The sequence below is a fragment of the Stegostoma tigrinum genome, chromosome 27 (genome assembly GCF_030684315.1).
Source record: "Stegostoma tigrinum isolate sSteTig4 chromosome 27, sSteTig4.hap1, whole genome shotgun sequence".
In the NCBI taxonomy this organism is placed as follows: Eukaryota; Metazoa; Chordata; class Chondrichthyes; order Orectolobiformes; family Stegostomatidae; genus Stegostoma; species Stegostoma tigrinum.
This window is the reverse complement of record NC_081380.1, coordinates 42,810,493-42,831,288: the sequence shown is the minus strand read 5'-3', so window position 1 is coordinate 42,831,288 and position 20,796 is coordinate 42,810,493. Positions and strand designations below refer to the sequence as shown.

Sequence of the window (20,796 nt, the reverse complement as noted above, 5' to 3'; positions counted from 1 at the left end):
ATTGTCTTGTAAATTGTCTCAATGACGGGAAGATTAAAAAGCTTTGTCAAAATGTCTTTTCCAGCATTACCCAAACCAAATTTTTGCTGTTTGTAATGATGGGGAGTTTATCACCTTACTTAACTGTGCTTCAATTACACACTGATCTTTTTGTTGAACTTCAGCAAAAGGTTAAACTTAATAACGCCACAAATTCCCATCTACAATGATTAAATCAAGAGGCTTCACAGGCTCAAATTTAAACCAGCTTTCCTGCCAGAGAGTCAGGAAGAAAACTTGCAGAATGCCAGAATCTTGCTGCCCACTAAGGATCAGGGTTTTGAAAAAACATGTTTGGTGTGGTGAGATTGGTATGGGTACTGGACGGAGTTGCAGCTCAGGGAGGGATGGGAAGAAAGAGATATTGGGAGTATATGAAATTTAAAAAGTAGTCCTAAAACAAGGACTACTATATAATGTATGTCTCTTGTGCATTCCTGGCGCTGGCCATGGGAGCTCTCGGGTTCCAACAAGAATTACTTATGGTTTCATTTGTGTGATCTTCAGCCAGTTAATTTTAAAGCCATCTGGATGTAGTGTGTACTTCTGAGTTTACGTGAAACAACCTTTTCATAAGCTGAAAAATGAGATAAGAGGTTGAGTGCCACCGTGATGGGATGTGGAGAGTTTATGATGAGATAAATTGATTAGTTGACACAGTGCACGTGCAGGTGTAGGGAGTTGGAAAAGTATCTAAAGCAAAATGGGAAGGGAGATTGGAAATATTGCAGTACAGAGGGAAGTGACAGAAGGATGTGTTGGTTAATGATTTAATTTGGATCCTAGGAATTCTGGCTTTTAAAAGTGTTGGGATTGTTTCAATCAACAGATCATAATCAGTTATAGTTTGTGATCGAAAATGGAAGTTACAGATTGCTTTGTTGAATATTGATTTAATAATAGATTCCTATTTATCCACACTTGTGCTATATCAATTAATGTAAATGTAAAATAATGTAAATGCCATACAAGGATATGAGTGTTGCTGGAAACCATGCTGTAATGAAAAATTTTGAGTTTGAGACTTGAATGGCTCCCTAATATTTGTTTGAAAATAAAATTTTAAGGTTGAAAACACACAGTTGGACAAGGTTCATTATTGTGTCTGGGCAATGTAATGATCCCAGCTGATGTTCACAGAATCACAGAATTGTCATGGTGCACAAGGAGCCATTTGGTCCATTGTGTCTGTTCAGTTACCTGGTGCCAGTCCTCATATCCCTCGACACCATTTCTATCAAAATAATCATCCAATGCCCTCTTGAATTCCTCAGTTGAACTTGCCTCCACAATATTTCTGGTCACTACATTCTACACTATCACTTTGCTTCATTTGCACATCATTTTAAACTTATGCTGTCTCATTTCTTGTTCTTGTTTTGAGTAGGAGCAGCTTCTGTCTATCTACACAATTCAACTCGCTCGTGATTGCAGGATAAATATTGCCAGGACAGCAAAGAAATTCACCTTTGGAATAACACTGTTTTACACTGAATTGCAGGGTGTCTAGGTGTCTTATCCAATATAATGCACAAATGCAATAACTAGGAACAACTAAGATTCCCAAGTATCCGGTTGCCTCCCTTTTGGCATGTTTAGGTTTCTCACAATTTAGATAAATATTTCCCTCTCCCTACTTAAAGTGAACTTGTTTTTTAAATTATAAAATTCCACTCCAGTCAATCACAAATATTTTTTGTTCTGTTAGGTATTGCAGTCGGTGTTGGACTGTGCATAACTTTCCTTTATGCAAACAAGATAATTATAAATCAGGTCTTCCTCCAGGTAGGTTTCTTTTATTTAAAAACATTTTGCCAGTTTTCGTCCCTCTGCTCTTGAATCCATGCCCCCTTAATGGAATCAATCTCCAACATATTCCTTACATAATTAGCCAGTATTCATGTACGCATTTATTTCAAGGCTGTTGTAGTGACTCAGTTGATAAATGTGCTCTGTCAGATAAAATCTGCCAGATAAAATCAGACAGATTGGTAATTTCAACAGAAATAGCCCATGCCATGGATTCCAGGTGGTAAATCCTCTTGCTGACACAGAATCTGAAAAACATCATTCTACTGTTATCCTGTGGGTCGAGCTTTGCTATGATGAGAGTGATTGATGATAATCTTTTTCAACAATGCAAATTCAGACTGAAGGTGACTACTCTGCATTTTTCTTTTTTAGGAGCGCCGCTCTATATTACATTGTAGTTGGTTGCTTGCATTTCTAACAGCTTCCACCTTTCTCCTCTATGACACTTTTCGGTCCCAGTCACTCTTCTACAGGTATGTTTATATGTAATAATGTAATATTTAATGTTATGCAAATGAGAGAAGATAATACCATAAATGAAGTTAGAAATTTGTTTTGTACTTTTAGTGGTTACAAACTCTCGGAATGAATTGCAAGATTTTGATTAAAAACCAAAAGACCTGTAGATACTGTAAATCAGAAATAAAAACGAATTGCTGGAAAAGCTCAGCAGGTCTGGCAGCATGTGTGGAGTGAAATCCAAGTTAACGCTTCGGGTGGAGTGACCCTTCCTCAGAACTGTCAATTAACTCTGATTTCACTCCACACATACTGCCAGACCTCCTGAGCATTTTCAACAATTTCAGTTTTTGTGCAAAATTTTGATGTTCACTTTAACATAATTGTAAGAGCTAAGTCAATTAAACTTGGTCTATCAGAAGGTTTAGTGATTAGTCCTGATTAGTTACAAGGCATTGCAGGTATAAATATGTTTTCACATACTTTACAGAATGTTAAGTTTGTTACACGATTGCAAAGGAAGTTGATTTTATAAATATAATGTTTTGTTTTATTCTAAGGTGTCACTGGCTAGGCCAGCACTTATGGCCCATTCCAGTCGCTGTTGAGAAAGTAGTGGTGAGCTGCCTTCTTGAACTGCTGCATCCCATGTGCTGTAGATGCACCCACAATATTATTAGGGAGAGAATTAAAGGATTTTGATCTAGCAACAGTAAAGGAATGATATATTTCCAAGTCGGGGTAGTAATTGGCTTGAAGGAGAACTTGCAGGTGGTGGTGTTCCTATATATCTGCTGCCCTTGTCCTTCAAGATGGAAGTGGTCATGGGTTTGGAAGATGCTTCTTAAGGATCTTTGAATTTCTCCATTGCATCTTGTAAGTTATGCTACGCTGCTGAGTGTAGGTGCTGGAGGGAGTGGGTGTAGTACCAATCAAATGGGCTGCTTTGTCCTGGATGGTGTCATATTACTTGAGTTTTGGAGCTGCAATCACCCAGGCAGGTGGAGAATATTCCATCATGCTACTAACTTGTGCCTTGTAGATAGTGGACAGACTCTGAATAGTCAGGACATGACTTACTCACTGCAGGATTCCAGGACACTGTATTTTTAAGGCAAGCCCAGTTGAATTTCTGGTCAGTGGTAACCCCCAGAATGTTAGTGGAGGGATCAGTGATGGTAACACCTTTGAATGCCAAGGGGTCGTAGCTAGATGGTCACTTATGTGCTGCGAGTGTTCCTTGCCTCGTTTCGACCCAGTTCAGGATATTGTGCAGGTGTTACTGCATTTGAACATGGACTGCTTTAGTATCTGAGGAGTCGTGAATGGTGCTAAACGTTGTGCAGTCATTGGTGAATGTTCCCAGTTGCTTATGATGGATGGGAGGTTATTGAAACACTGAAGATGGTTGGGACTAGGGTACTACCCCAAGGAGCTCCTGAGAAGAAGTCTTGTGGTTAACATGACTGACCTCCAATAACCACAGCCATCTTCTTACGTGCCAATATGACTGCAATCAGAGTTTTCTTCCTGACTTAATACTGTTTCCAGTTTAGATAGGGCTCCCTGATAGAATCGCAGAAATGATACAACATAGAAGGGGACCATTCAATCCATCATGTTCATACTGACTCGATGACATCCAGATGCTCTTTCAAATCCTATCTTCCTGTACACAGCCCATAGCACTGCAGCTTACAGCGGTGATCGTGCAGATCAAAGTACTTTTTGAATGAGTTTCGGGTCTCTGCCTCCAATGCCAACCACGTCAGCAAATTCGATACCCACCACCTTTTCTGGTTCTTTTAAAGAAAATTTACTTGCATCCCATCTCATCCTTCTCCCACTTGGCTTGAATCAGTGATCCTTCACAGTTTTGTATACCTCAATTATGTTGACCCTTGGCCTGTTCTGTTCCAAGAAAAACAACTCCAACCTCTCCAATTTCTCCTCGTAGCTATAATTCAACATCCCCAGCAACATTCTTGTAAATCTTATCTACACTGTCTCCAGAGCAATTACGTCCTTCCTGTAACGTGGTGACCAGAACTGCATACAATACTCCAGTTGTCGCCACACTTTATCAAATATGGCCTTGATGTTGAAGGCTGTCACTCTGCCTTCACCTCTGGAGTTCAGCTCTTTTGTCTATGTTTTGGATGGTAGTGGTGGTGTTTGGGATATTCTTAAGATATGATTCCATGTACATAAATATGTCAGGCTGTTGCTTGACTCGTCTGAGAGACAGTTCTCCCAGTTTTTGTACTGGCCCCCAGATGATGATAAAGAGAACTTTGCAGGTTGACAGGGCTGTTTCTGCCATTGTCATTTGTGGTGCCTAGATTGATGTCAGGTGCTCCATGTGGTTTTACTTCTCTTTTCAACTGTCACAATCAATACAACTGAATGGCTTACTCGGCCTCTTCAGAGGGCAGTTGAGCATCAACAACATTGCTGAGTCTGGAGTCGTTTGTAGGGGCCAGACAAGGTGAAGATGGCAGATATCCTCCTGTGAAGGACATAGTGAACCATATAGGTCTTTCTGACAATTGGCAGTGGTTTCATGGTAATCATTATATTCTTAGAATCAGATTTTTTTAATTGAATTTGAGTTCAGCCATCGGACATCGTGAGATTGAAACTGGGGTCACCAGAACACTCACTAAGGTAACGTTGACATCAGCACCTTCATTGAGTGCAGAAGTTGGGAAGTTATGTTGCACTGTTGCAGGATGGTTGGTGAGGAGACAGTTGGATTATTGTGCTCAGTTTTGTTCACCTTGCTATAGGAGGGATGTTATTAAACTGGCAAATGTGCAGAAGAAATTTACAAGGATGTTACAGGAAGAGGTTGGACAAGCTAGGACTTTTTTCTTTTAGAGCATAGGAAACTCAGTGGTGATCTTATGGAAGTGTATTAGATTATGAGAGGCATGGGTAGGGCGAATACACTCGGTCTTTTCCCTAGGGTTGGGAAATCGAGGACTAGAGGGCATTGGTTTAAGCCACGAGGGGAAAGCATACATGGTAACCTGAGGGGCAGCTTTCTTATACAGAGGGTAGTAAGCAGAAGGAATGAGCTGCCAGTGGAAGGTGTTTGAGGCGAGTACATTAACATCATTTAAAGGGCATTTGGATGAATACATGGATAAGAAAGGTTTAGAACGATATGGGTCAAGTACAGGGAAATGAGGTTAGTATGGACCAGTTTGAGCCGAAGGGCTTGTCTCCGTGCTGTGGGACTCTGTGACTTGAAGTTTCTGCATTAATATTCCAGTGATAATGCCAGAAAGCCATTGCTTTCCCAATCCACCTTGGGATCAGTTGATCCATCTTGGGACAGCAGATTGTGACATCAGTTGACTAAGCACAGGTCTCTTGATCTGTTTTGTTGACTGAAGTTCTACTGTCTTCAGTCCTCCTTATTGTGTCCCAAACCACTAAGAATCATCACTAGTTAATAGTCACCATCCTTTTTTTTCCATCATGATCAGAGAGTCCAAATGGCTCATATTAGTGCCTGTACGTAGTCAGTCTTAGATTTGCTAGGTGCTGTCTGCTCAATTCCTGTTTAGATTTCTTTTAGAAGTAAGGGTCATATTAGTAACATGGCTTCCTCCTATCTCCTGGTCATTCTTTGACATCCTAACTGTTTTGTAAGATTGTCCCTTTTTGTAACCGCTTCTTTCTCTCGCCCTACCAACTTCATAGATCTTTGCCCAAAATAACACATCCGTAGAACAATTTGTGAATCTGCTTCAAGTATTTAGTGTCCCCTCCCAAGAGTTAATTATGATCCCAAGTGTTCTAACGGATACTCCCCAAGATCTATCAATATCGCTTAACTATGAGTGACTGTCACAACTGTTGATGTTTAAAGCAAGTTAAAGCTCAAAATAACAATAGAAGCTAATGTACATAGGCATGTGGAGTGCTTTAAATTACAAAACTAAGCCAATGTCTTTGAGTAAAAGCATTTTATCGTGAAGCATTGTTGTATTTGTTAGCCCAAGGTTACAATTGCTTGAGCCAAAAATGTCACAATTAACCTTACTTTTTTAACCTGGGCAATTGGAGAAAACCTTTCATAACTAATCACAAACAAAGTACAGTTTAAATCCTTTCATAATCAATTCAGAATTATTAATTATTGAAGAATCACTTAGTCCCCCAAAAGTGTTATTTTGGTTAATAAAATGTGAGGCTGGATGAACACAGCATGCCCAGCAGCATCTCAGGAGCACAAAAGCTGACGTTTCGTGCCTAGACCCTTCATCAGAAGCCTGCTGTGGCCTGGCCCTGCTGTGTTCATCCAGCCTCACATTTTATTATCTTGGATTCTCCAGCATCTGCAGTTCCCATAATCAGTGTTATTTTGGTGATCAATTCTGGTGTTTATTTGGAATGAAATTGATGGCTATGTCTGAATTTTAAAACCAAAAGAGTAATAGACCTGAAGATGCAGTTGGCTGCCTGGGCTTGGTGATGTTCAATTACTGCTTAATAATTTAACCATCTACACCTGTGCTGCTAGCCCTGCTGAGACTGAATGTCAGGAAGACCCTGAGACTGAGAATCGGGGAACAGAGATAAAGATAACAAAGTAATGCCGACAGTTGTGCAGTACAGCTGAGCAGCTCCTCACAGTGGGTTAGAGGGAGAATGTGGCTCCTGGCTGAATTTTGACTTCACTGGGGATGTACTGACAGCACTGAAGACTTTCCTTCTCTGCCCCGCACTCATTGCCACTGCTTCACTGAATGCCCAAGGACTGGCTAAAGAGACTGTTCTTCTTGGGTGGTGTTCTTATGACACAGAAAACAAAATTGCTGTTGCACTGTAGGCCCTGTGGGAATTTTTAACTGGTTGGCAGGGAGGGGAGAGAGGTATTCACTGAAAGAAGTTTTGCACTAACTATGGGGTGGATTTAAGGGTGTAAGATATGAAATTAAATCAGTCTAGTTTGTTTTTATACCCCTAGTCCACCTTGAGAGTGACCCAAATATCAATTCCATACTGGGGATCAGTTTGAGGTTTGGGTAGAAGTGCTGAAGAGAAATTATTCTTGGTTTTCATTGGATTCATGCTACTTAAATCTCAGGTCCTATTGGTTAATCATGGAACACTTTGAAATGTGAATTAGTTGTGGCTCAGATTGCTTCATGCCTTCAGGAAGGTGTTTAGTAAGGGCTTGTTGGAAAAGAAAAATGCGAAGGGGTTGTAGTGTGAGAAAAACAAATGTAATTTAGATGTGTGAGAGAAATGAATGCACAGACAAATTGTGAGGCTCAGCTTAATTTCAATCCTGCTAGCAATATAATGCCTGCTGAAAGTGTAGCACATTTTTTTTGGAATTGACTTTTGGTTTGGTAAATGTACCAACCTGTCAGCACTAGTAATACAATGAATGATTAATCAGAAAATTGTACATCAATTTGCATTTATGTAATATGGAAAAATTTCCCAGGGCATAAGAGATGTCATCAGGTGGGAGATTTGTTTAGCTGTTGGCCAAGATTCCTATTAATCACCTGTCCATGTTTTGGAGTGGAGGATGGCATTGGGATACAAATGTGACATAATTTTCAATTTTAAAAAAATTATATCCATGACAAACAAATTAAAGCCCCAGTGAATGGCTTTATTTGCTGAGTGATAGCTACATTACAACATGGTGAAATTGATTTAGATCAAATGATTTACTATTATGTGTAAAGATTAACCATTTAGAAATAAGTTTACAAATTCTTGGTATTTTGGCTGTTGGGAACAATTTTAGAAAAAAATTCGTGGAAATAATATTAGCAATTTCTTAAAGGTACTGATTTCTTTACAGTCTAATCTTTTTGCATTCCAATGTCGATCCTGTCGAATTCTGGGATGTGCTATGGATTGTGGGAACTGCAGACTTCATATTGAAGTTCCTCTATATGGGATTCAAGTGCCTTATCCTCGTGGTACCTTCGCCACTGATGTCATTCAAGTCAAGGGTAAGCTTAGTGAAGATGGTCGTTGATTACATCTTGAACTGCCAAACATGTCTGGGACAAAAGGAATACATTATAAAATCATCAATCTCTGTCCTCTTGAGGTACTAACCTCCTATTACTAGTATACTTTCTAGATATCTTCAAAATGACATTTAAAGAGTGGAGGAAAATCTTTGTTTGTAATTGTTGACATTTTTCTGAACTGTTTCATCATTGCCTAATCTAGATTTTCTTTTTGGGGTCCCTTTTGTTTTACCTGGCAGCATCCAGATGCTTTTCATGTATGTCGTTCCTATTCACTATGTGGGTCTACCATCAACTGGAATAATACAGACTTTCTCTTGGTTTTTATGGATGTGGTGGTCTTGAATTGACTGTCAGGAACACCTTCATTTTTTTTCAGTGGTTGGAGCTTTGAAAGAAAAGACAGATGTCTTTTTGTGCTTTTTTAACAATATCTATGTCTTTGTCTTTGCTTACTGTTCTGAAACTATTCGTATCATGCTGCAGAATCTTTTCATGAATGCTGATATTTCCTCATCCCTTGCCCAAGATGTCCTCACTCATTCCAAGCTTTTGAGATGGCAGAGGTTTTTAAAGCTGAACACAATTCTGGCACTGGCTGCTGTCCAGTCTTTTCTCACTCACAGCAGGCATTAGTTTAATAGAAGTGGTAATATATTCAGTCTTGCCTCTAATTCACAGGTGGCAAAGCCAACTGTAACATTTTGACTCTGTCTTAGCCTACACCAACTAATTTGGCCTGGTCAGAGGATTGAATCTGGAGATCGGCTAATCTATGGTTCAGCTGCTTGCCTGATGAACGCTTAGATTAACACACAGACTTTCAACATCATAGCTTTGCCTGAACATGCGTGCTTGCAAATAAAACAAGCTAAGACATTGTTTAAACACTTGGCTTGTCATTATTGTGGGGAGTGTTTAGCTCTTACGTTCTTTCTTTCTGTCTGTTCTCCTTTCCAAAAGCAGAATTGTTTTCTAGTGTTTATCCACCTTTGATTTTTATCTCCATCTTCACCCAATTAAAATAGATCTTCGAACAGTTATACCGCTTTAACAGATGTAGAGACCTCGGATGCAGGTTAGCAGTGTCAATTTAAATAGCACTGTTTTGATAAGGAAACCTCAACTTTTTAAAATTAATGAGAGATTTCCACACTGACATCCCTCCGTTTGTCCCAAAGCATTTTATGGACACCTAAGTACCATTTCGTGTGCATCCCTATAGAAAATGTAGCCACCTTTCTGTACAGAAAACTTCAAAAACAGCAATGAGATAATGATCGTATAATTGTTTAGTGGTATCAGTTGAGGCATAGCATTGGCTGGAAAACCAGGGAGATCTTCCCTGCTCTTTGGTGGAAGAGTGCCAGTGGATCCTGAGCGAACAGAGCCTTGGTTTAATGTCTTGTCCAAGAGTCAAAATACCTAGTGCAGCACACTGTCAATGCTAGTAATTGAATAAACTAGTTCATACTTCTTTCTGAATGATAGTGCTCAGCCCATGCTGCTTGTGAAGTTTTCATAGCAGTAGGAAAGCTGATCCGAGACAACTACCAGTGATTAATCAACAGCATTTACTGGTCAGCTGATGGTATATCTGCAGTCCTTGGGAATTGTACTGCTAACTCTATAGTGTCATCTCCTCATAGAGTAAAGAGAAGTTTTATACTGTAGTAATCTCAGTGGCATTGAGTGCTGGATGATGTCTTTCACCACCAGGCTGTCCGAATGGGATACGTCCGCTAGGTGTTAAGATAAAAGCAGAAATGCTGGAGATAGAAACAGTTAAAGTTTCACATCCAAAATGACTCCCTTTCTGAACTGAAGGGGGCTGCAAAATTGTTGTTTTTTATGCTCATGACAAAAGGAGAAGGGGAGTGAATGGAACAGATGATGGTGGGAAAGGCATGACAGATATAAATAGGTGCAGATGTTACTTTTGTGTAAAGGAGAATGTGTGTACTCTACTGAGAGCAAAGCAAATGACATTCAAAATATTGCTGAGTGGACAGTGGGGTATAGAAGAAAAGGAATACAGAGTCCATACCGTGGAGTTATCGAAGCCAATATTGAGTGCTAGGCTCTACAGTCTCTGAGTGAAAAATGAGGTAGTGTTCATTCAGCTTGCATTGAACTTTAGAGCATTATAGTAGGCCAAGGACAGAAATGTTAGTGTGGGGGCAAGATGGTTTATCGAAATGGCAAGAAATTGGGAGGTTAGGGTCATTCATCCAGACAGAAAGTCTTAAGGTTACTGGACTAGAAATTCCTACATCACTAATGCAGATATCTCATCTTGGCAACTTGCACCATGGCAGAATTTCAATTAGATTTATCTTAACATTAGTCAGCTAGATAAATCTGATGCAAAGCAAAGCCACAACCTTCAAACCACTGACTTGTTGTCAGAACCTATTTGATTCATGAATACCCTACAGTGAAGGAAATCTGTCTGGCCTACATGTGACTGCAAGCCCAAAGCAAAGTGTTAGTCTTAGCAAGCCATTCAGTAGTGTTCAATAAATTACTGCATCCCTCGGGCAACTGGGGATGGTAATAAAAATTGGTCTTGCCACTGGCACTCATTTCCTGTGAATGATTGTGTTTATATTAAAAAAACACAATGTTCCCTTGATCAGAGCTTGTATGAACACTTCCAAGCAGTATGTGGAGACGTCAGGTGAGGATTGCAACACAGATATGCAGCTCAGAAACAGGCGATTTGGCCCAACTAGTCCATGCCAGTATCTTATTTTTTAATCAAGCCCCAGCTGTTTACTTATCTAAATCTAATAGCATTACACACCATTCCAGAGCTTCCTGAAGTTGGAAATCCCCAAGTGGGATTGTGAGTAACTAGGTCACAACGACTGCTGCAGAGCTCCACCCTTCACCCCTACCCCCAGTTTCACAGGTCTTCTGTTCCCCAATTCCATTGCCTCAGTTCTCACTTGAGGGGTCATGATGGAAAATAGTTGGGAAACATTGATTTTATTCCTGTCTTCTTCTATTTATCTACCCAGTAAATACATCTGTATTACGCAGTAGGGTAATGCTATCTGGGCTCACAAGTGAGGATTGGTTACTTGGATGAAGTGTGGGTCATCACCTGAAAGTGGGTGGAATTTGGTTAGTTGGTGATAGTTAACATACATGCTTTGGCCACACTATCTAGCTGTGAATCTGTAATATTGTGAAAAAGAACTTGGTGATTTCACAAGAAGCTATCTGACCCAGGCCAATTTGGAATTGTGAGGTCATGGCTAATAATGTAGAACATTAGCACATTTTGAGCCTGAAATGTTCACATCAGTGGTGTGGTGATGCTTCCTAAAGACTTTGTTAGTTTATTTCTGACACTACTTATGCTGCAGCTGAGCCTTATATTAATGTTCCACTGTATAGCTGTAACCTTCAGAAGTGACAAATTCATATGGCAGTCTTCAACTTGTGGTTATTTACAGAACGGTTGGTTGTTAAATATTTCCAACTATATACAGGTAATTTGACTTCCGAAAAGCTGGCAGTTTAAAAAATATTTGCTATAGTTTTCAAAAATGCTCAGTATTTTTGTTTTCTTCAGCTGTATCTTTATTTGAGAGACCACGGCACATGCATTATTATGAAACACCTAAGGATCACTACTCTCATCATTACCTTGATGTTTTCAGTTCTGTGCTGCTCACGTCGGAAAGATTTCCCCCGAGTTCATTCCCTAGCTCACGATCTGTGTTAGGGAAGCGCCAGCAGCTGTCATTAGCCGAGGCAGTCGGCGTGAAAACAGTTGAGGATCCTGTTATATTTTCTAGGAAGTGTGCTAGACTGAGTGACAGAGGGGGTTAAAACCAACTTTTCAATGGTTTAGATAGGATAACCAAATTTGTGTTTGGGCAGGGGGAGAGAATTGATTATCAAAAGTTGCTAATGAGTTTATACACTATAAAACAACATTTCCTTTACTACCTTATTCCTGTCAGTTGCATTAGAATGAAAACAATGCACTTAGAAACTGTCGTCAGGGATACGCTTCACATTCTGAAACTGGTATTTTTCAAAATGCGCTTGGCTCCTAATGCAGGGATACAAATCACGGGTAACGCAATTATTTTCATGCTAGACATTTTGTGAATGAGTTTGTAAGAAGCTTTATTTTCCTTGTACATGTTTAGCTAAGTATCATTTGCAGATTTTATGCTGCAATTATTGAAGACACATTGCTTGCAAAGTTGATTGCACTTTAATTTGAGCTGACTTGTTTCAAGTGGTAGGTCAGTGCTTTTGGGGTGTAAGGAATCTTTTAAGCAGTTGATGCAAATTATGCTCATTTACTTACTACACAGTCTTGATGTATTCATATTAACTAAATGTATGAGCCTATTGCACCCCTAAGCAACATAGAGCAAGCAGGTCCAGGTTCAGGCTGCCCTGTCTGAGTTAAAACTCTGGGCCTCTAATCGGTTGATTTGCCTTCTGGGAAATCAGCCGGAATTTTTTTTTTGTGACTCCATGGTCAAATAACTTGTTAACACTTATTGTTTAAGGCCACATGTGATTTTTGGAAGATTGCCAACACTTACGAAATTACAAAGGTATAGAGTTATACAGTGCAGAAACAGGCCTTTCAGCCTAGCTCATCCATGCTAACCAAATTTCCTAAACGGAACTAGGTCTGTTTGCCCACACTTGGCCCTTATCTCACCAGACCTTTGCCTATCCACAAAACTGTCTAAATATTATCTTAAATGTTGTAGTTGTACCTGTCTCTACCACTTGCTCTGGCAGCAAATTCCATATATGCACCACCCTGTGTGGAAAAAGTTGCCCCTCAAACCCCCCCACTTTTTAAACCTTTCCCCTCTCACCTTAAACATAAGGACAAGCCGAGGGGAAAAGACTTTGGCTATTCACCCTCTCTGTGCCCCTCTTAATTTAATAAACCTCCTAAAGGTCACCTCTCAGCCTCTGACACTTAAGGGAATCAGTCCCAACTTATCCACTGCCCCCCACCCCCAACACAAGCATTCCACTCTCTGAAGTGAAAGATGGCAGTGGTGGATTTTAGATGAGATTTAGATAGCTTTAATCAGTAAAACGAAGTGGTGGGATGAAGTCAGAAGAACAAATTTGGGGAAGTGTTGGTGGGATGAGTCTAGAGGTGAGGAATAGCAAAGCAATGAGGATGAGAATGTTTAGTTGGTGACATTAAGGAAGTCAGGAGTCAGTGTAGGGAAGGGTAATTATTTTCTGTTCCAAATACAAAAGTTGTGCTGTACTGATTCAGTAGAATACCTCCTTGCGCCTGAGCTTATACTGCAGAAAAATTCTTAGTCAAACTAACTTCGCTTCCCATGTTTGAGTTTTCCTACTTAATCATTCATAATACAAAATTAAGGTATTTAATACCTTACCCTTGTGTGCAATGTCACAGCAGATTGATTCACCATTCTTAGTACCCAGTATGTGTAGGTGCTACACTTAAAGATTTAAAATGAATTTAGAGGCATTAAAGCCAGTTATTGAAACTTGCCAAACTACCTATCTGAATATTAAACTAGAATTGTCAAAATTCTGACCAAAGAACAATTAAACTGTGTTGCTTCAGTTAATTTAAATTGATTAAAATATAATCTATTAGAAGGGACACCAGTTCAGCTTCATGACAAGAGAATAATACATTTTGTATAGCGGTATGAAACTCTTGACTTTTTTATTTTTTTTTTACAAAGTACATCTTACATTGTGATCCATGACAAATTTCATTTTAAAATTTGTGGTCATCACACTTAGTTACTGCTGCAAAATAAGATTAACATGCCAGATGTGTTTGACTTGCAATCTAAACTGGATAGGCAGTTTCCATTTTGCGAAGTTTTCCAACTTGAGCAAAAGTCAAACTTGTCTCTCCTTAGGTCATTTCTGGCTTTAAAGAAATAGTCCATCTAAACAAGAATTTCAGTGGATATTGCCTAGTACAATGCTGTTCTATTTAAAAGGTAGCCAATCAATCGTTTACAGCAAGCAAAACATTGGGGTGATTTTGCTATTGTATGTGTGTAATTAGTTGACATGGATACAGTTGTAGTTTTGCCTGTATTAGGAAACAATGTACTTGATAGACTATTGTCTTACTGATTTCTGTACTTCATTATTGCTTTGGAATTAATAAAATTTCAGTTATTAAAAGATGCTTGAGGTGGTTCAGAGGTATTTTAAATAAAAACAGAAGATGTAACATTTATGTATTCGGTAGAAAGGTATCTTGGTTATAGCAGAGCTTGGCATAGTTGTGTAATTTTGTTTACTGACTTTTACCACTTGTATTTTTCTTTTAAAAGGGTCAGTGGTACATGGTTATTGAGGAAGTGAGCCAATTTCACCGCTCACTTGTACCCTTACCAGTTTGGTCTTGGTATCTGGTTGGTAATAAAGAATCAGATGGTTTCACGATCTGGACTCTTGGTATTCTGTTAAGTTTGTTCTACCTCATACTCAAGGTAAGAAGGAAATTAATTTGTGCTGCTGCATTAAAAACATTATATTCGTAGAGCAAATCTTCAGTATCACCTGTCTCATACACCTCCCAGGTAAAAATGATTGATTTAACATTTAGAAAGAATAGACCGTAAAGACATGGTATTGTGTTGATAATAAGGGATAGAATCAGTACATTGGTACGGGAGGATCTCCGAATTGGAGGAACAAAATATGGAATCTATTTGAGTGAAGTTAACAAACAGCAAGAGTCAGCAGACGTTGGAATTGGCTATTTATAGGCCACCAAACAAAGCGTTTGAGAGGTGCATGGTATTAATGGAGATTAGGGAAGCATGTTTCGTGGGTAACTTCAATCTGCATATAGTGTAGGTAAACATAATGAACGTTAATGCTGTGGATGATGAACTTCCACATTGAAAGGATGGTTTCCAGGGGGATGGTTTTCTCGAACATGTTGCGGAATTGATCAATGATCTTGTAAGATAATTTTCATGGTCACTTAATCCCTAAAACTTGTCGAAATTTACTTTAAGGTTGAAATTAAGGTGGTTTGAACATGAACTTATGAAGGTGAGAGGGGAAAACAGACAAGTAGACTAGAACAATGCATAAAAAGGTAGGCCAGTACATAGGCAATAGATCATCTTTTAAAAATTTATTACATAGTATACAGCAAGTATACTTTGCTTCTACACAAAAGTACCCTAAAACTGTTGGCAAACAGAGGAAGTTAAGAATTGTACATTAGAAAAGAAGGCCTATTAATTTGGCCAGAAATAGTAGTAAAGCTGAGGACTGGGAGGAGTTAGGAATGCAGTAGAGGACCCAGGAACTGACAACGAAAGGGAGAACTGGATACGAACTAGCAAAACACAACAAACTGTAAAACTCTTATCTGACTAAAGCATGTGGATATATTGCTGGAAGAAGAGTGTTTAATATAGAGGAGAGCAATGGCAGAGAAGCTAAATGATTACTTTGTGGTCTACTTTCATTGAGAAAGATAAGAAATCTCCCATAATTAGAAGTCCAGTAGCCTAGGGAAAATGAGGAATTGAAGGGATCTAGTATTAATAAGCTTTAAATATCCAAAAGAAAGATGTGTTTCAGAAATTGATGGGACTGAATGTTGTTAAGTTCTTGCACCTGATATTCTATATTCCAGTGTGTAAGAGGAAGCAATAGAGATAATGGACACATTGTTGGTCATCTTGCCAGCAGCTGGCTAAACCTGGTTCCTGCTTTAGCTGTGCTGCTCAGAGGAAGTAGGGGTGTGCATAGCTGAGAGGAAAGGATGTAGAAGGAGTGGTGGCAGAAATGGTAATGTTTCAGTTCGTGCTTTTTTTTTTGAAACGTCTGTACTGAATCCAACTCAGCGGTGTAGCCATTGAGACAGTACACTGTCAGCTCTTAACAGTGGCAGCGGATTTGATTAGTTACCAATGTTGATATTGCAATATCAATGGTATCTTAATTGAAGGTAGGTAAGATCTTACAAGCTTTCTCTTGTTAGTGCTGTGCCATCTGCCTAGATTTTAAAGATCAAACAAGGCTGACAGCAAAAGATAGTGACTAAGTATGACTTACCCCTTGCCATTACAAAGCAAAATCGTGACATTGGATTTAGAGATGGAGAAGTAGCATGTTTTAAATTTTTTCCAAGGGTGTGAGTACAGGCATTTGTATCCACTCTCTAGCTAACCTTGAGCAGGTGGTGATATGCTATCTGCAATGGCTTTTAAGGGTGGCTAAGAGGTGGTCAAATTGTTGTGGATCTGTAGTTACGTGTAGTTTCTTACAAGTAGAACCAGTTAGGCTTGTACTATAATCTGGTCATTTCATTATTAATTTAACAATTAAATTCAAGTATTCCAGCTGCATGCTCCAGTTCGGTAGTCTGGATTAATGATCCAGTAGCATTATCACATTTTGGTTCGGGCTTACGGAACTCATTAGATGACTGCAGTGTATATCAATTAAATGCTAACAGAATGGGGTTCAATCCCTGCACCGTCTGTTCTAGACTCGGTTTGCCTTCCAGTCCTGCTTGGAGTTTCAAAATAAATTGTTCGACTTTGCTGTGACTTAGGGGAGGGTTGTGAATTGGTCAGGCAACTTGAAGAGCTGTTATCACCTGCTGAATTTTAAATAGTTATTTCGGACGCAAACAGAACTTGTTCGATAAACTTAACAGGTCTGACAGTATCCCTGGAGGGAATGCAGTCAACCTTTCAAGTTCATGAGTTTCAAAGAAGAATCACTGGACTTTTTTTTTCTCCCCAGATACTGCTAGACCTGCTGAGTTCCTCCAGCCATTACTATTTTCCTTCACATCTTCAGCATCTACAGTTCTTTGTTTTATTCTTTCTGACACCTTGTTTATAATCCCTAGCTCCTTGGAATCTATGGTCGATGGAACAATTTTAAGAGGGCTCTGAAGAGTTTAATCCACAAACAGGTAAATAAATACAATATAGTAATGTTACAATAAACTAATTTTCTCCCTTTGCATTGGCAGTTGTTGCAAAAACTCTCATCTGGTTCACTGATGTTCTTTAGAGAGGAACACTCCAGACCCACAGCAATGTAGTCAACTCTTAACTACCCTCTAACAATGAGCAATGATTATTGCCTGGCCAGCGACACCCTCGTCCTGTGAGTGACTTTTTTAAAAAAAAACCCCTTCAAAAGGTCATTTCTCAGACAACAGCAGCAGATGCCGTGTTGGCCTGTTGCCACCTCTTGGGCACCTTAGGACAATGTAGCTAATGTTTGTCGGAGAAATGCATTTCCAGACAATGTAGGCAAAATAACAACACCCACATTTAAAGACATTTGCTTCCTGTAATAACCTTTTAAATAATTTGAATCAGTGCACACACTTTGTTTTATCTGTATAACATCAAAAAACTTGAAATAGAATTTGTTTGGTATCCAAAGGAAACAGAAATTCACAAGGCTATCAGATTAAATAACTTAGCCTACTTGATTTATGCTGGCCATTTTTCAAAGCTTACGTTTTCTGGAAGCCATTTGCAAAATTTAACTGGTTGAGGTGGTTTGCCTGTACCCATTCAGTGAAATGGGAGAAATACTGTCTCTATAGTGCTGCCCAGCTCCTTCCCGGAACTCCATATTAAACTGTTTGAGCCTGTGCCCACCTGTTATTTTCTTAAAAAAGTTAACATTAAACAGACAATGCAATCTAGCAAATTTCCAAGCGATCGGGTGTATAAGGTTCTAAAAGGGGAGGGCGAACAGCCAGAAATCGTGTTACATATTGGCACAAATGATATAGCCAGAAATAGGTTTGAGGATATAAAAAGTGATTTCAGGGAGTTAGGATGGAAGCTGCAGAGCAGGACGAACAGAGTAGTGTTCTCTGGTTTACTACCGGTGCCACGAGATAGCGAGGTGAGGAACAGGGAGCGGGCGCAGCTGAACACGTGGCTACGCAGCTGGTGTAGGAGGGAGGGCTTCAGATATGTTGATAATTGGGATGCCTTCTGGGGAGGGTGGGACCTGTACAAGAAGGACGGGTTGCATCTGAACTGGAAGGGGACCAATGTCCTGGGTGGAAGGTTTGCTCAAGTAGTTCGAGAGGGTTTAAACTAGTATGGCAGGGGGGTGGGAACCTGAGCTGTATACCAGAGGTGAGCGTTGATGCAGGTGAGGCAGTAGCAAGAGGTAGACCAGCTAGTGGGAAGGATTTTCCTGGGAAGGAACCAAGGGATCGGTTAAAGTGTGTTTGCTTTAATGCAAGGAGTATCAGGAATAAAAGTGATGAACTTAGAGCATGGATCAGTACCTGGTGCTATGATGTTGTGGCCATAACAGAGACATGGGTTTCTCATGGGCAGGAATGGTTGCTGGATCTTCCAGGGTTTAGAACATTTAAAAAGAATAGGGAGGGGGGGAAAAAGAGGAGGGGGTGTAGCACTACTAATCAGAGAGGGTATCACAGCTACAGAAGCTTCCTTTGTCGAGGAAGATCTGCCTACTGAGTCAGTATGGGTGGAAATTAGGAACAGCAAGGGAGTAGTCACCTCATTAGGGGTTTACTACAGGCCCCCCAATAGCAGCAGGGAGATTGAAGAAAGCATAGGTCGACAGATTTTGGATAAGTGTGCACGCAGTAGGGTTGTTGTAATGGGTGACTTTAACTTTCCTAATATTGATTGGAACCTCCTTCGAGCAGAAGATTTGAATGGAGCTGTTTTTGTAAGGTGTGTTCAGGAGGGTTTCCTAACGCAGTACGTTGACAGGCCGACGAGGGGAGAGGCCATTCTAGACTTGGTGCTCGGAAACGAGCCGGGGCAGGTATCAGATCTTGTGGTGGGAGAGCATTTTGGTGATAGTGACCATAACTGCCTCACATTCTACATAGCTATGGAGAAGGAGAGGATTAGGCAAAATGGGAGGATATTTAATTGGGGAAGAGGAAACTATGATGCGATTAGACATGAGTTAGGAAGCATGGACTGGGAGCAGTTGTTCCATGGTAAGGGAACTATATACATGTGGAGACGGTTTAAGGAACAGTTGTTGGGAGTGATGAGTAAATATGTCCCTCTGAGACAGGCAAGAAGGGGTAAGATTAAGGAACCTTGGATGACGAGAGCGGTGGAGCTTCTAGTGAAAAGGAAGAAGGTAGCTTACATAAGGTGGAGGAAGCTAGGGTCAAGTTCAGCTAGAGAGGATTACATGCAGGCAAGGAAGGAGCTCAAAAATGGTCTGAGGAGAGCCAGGAGGGGGCACGAGAAAGGCTTGGCAGAAGGAATCCGGGAAAACACAAAGGCATTTTACACTTACGTGAGGAATAAGAGAATGGTCAAAGAAAGAGTAGGGCCGATCAGGGATAGCATAGGGAACTTGTGTGTGGAGCCTGAGGAGGTAGGGGAAGCCCTAAATGAGTTTTTTGCTTCTGTCTTTATGAAAGAAACGAACTTTGTAGTGAATGACACCTTTGAAGAGCAGGTGTGCATGCTGGAATGGATAGAGATAGACGAAGCTGATGTGCTGAAAATTTTGTCAAACATTAAGATTGACAAGTCGCCAGGCCCGGATCAGATTTGTCCTCGGCTGCTTTGGGAAGCGAGAAATGCAATTGCTTCGCCACTTGCGAAGATCTTTGCATCCTCGCTCTCCACTGGAGTCGTACCTGAGGACTGGAGAGAGGCAAATGTAATTCCTCTCTTCAAGAAAGGAAATAGGGAAATCCCTGGCAATTATAGACCAGTAAGTCTCACGTCTGTCGTCTGCAAGGTGTTAGAAAGGATTCTGAGGGATAAGATTTATGACCATCTGGAAGAGCATGGCTTGATCAAATACAGTCAACACGGCTTTGTGAGGGGTAGGTCATGCCTTACAAACCTTAGAGTTTTTTGAGGATGTGACTAGAAAAGCTGATGAGGGTCGAGCTGTGGATGTGGTGTATATGGACTTCAGTAAGGCATTTGATAAGGTTCCCCATGGTAGGCTCATTCAGAAGGTCAGGAGGAATGGGATACAGGGGAACGTAGCTGCTTGGATACAGAATTGGCTGGCCAACAGAAGACAGCGAGTGGTAGTAGAAGGAAAATATTCTGCCTGGAAGTCAGTGGTGAGTGGAGTTCCACAGGGCTCTGTCCTTGGGCCTCTACTGTTTGTAATTTTTATTAATGACTTGGACGAGGGGATTGAAGGATGGGTCAGCAAGTTTGCAGACGACACAAAGGTCGGAGGTGTCGTTGAGTGTAGAGGGCTGTTGTAGGCTGCAGCGGGACATTGACAGGATGCAGAGATGGGCTGAGAGGTGGCAGATGGAGTTCAACCTGGATAAATGCGAGGTGATGCATTTTGGAAGGTCGAATTTGAAAGCTGAGTACAGGATTAAGGATAGGATTCTTGGCAGCGTGGAGGAACAGAGGGATCTTGGTGTGCAGATACATAGATCCCTTAAAATGGCCACCCAAGTGGACAGGGTTGTTAAGAAAGC

General features: G+C 40.3%; 1 protein-coding gene across 1 annotated transcript in view; it reads left to right on the top strand.

The window, feature by feature from the left end:
- rnft1 (ring finger protein, transmembrane 1) overlaps positions 1 to 20,796 on the top strand; it is a 37,668-nt gene that overhangs the window by 10,677 nt on the left and 6,195 nt on the right. The window contains exons 3-7 of the mRNA XM_048557033.2: positions 1,748 to 1,824; positions 2,224 to 2,324; positions 8,147 to 8,300; positions 14,660 to 14,818; positions 17,212 to 17,277. Coding sequence (XP_048412990.2) covers positions 1,748 to 1,824; positions 2,224 to 2,324; positions 8,147 to 8,300; positions 14,660 to 14,818; positions 17,212 to 17,277 — 557 coding nt within the window. The remainder of the gene's footprint in view (positions 1 to 1,747; positions 1,825 to 2,223; positions 2,325 to 8,146; positions 8,301 to 14,659; positions 14,819 to 17,211; positions 17,278 to 20,796) is intronic.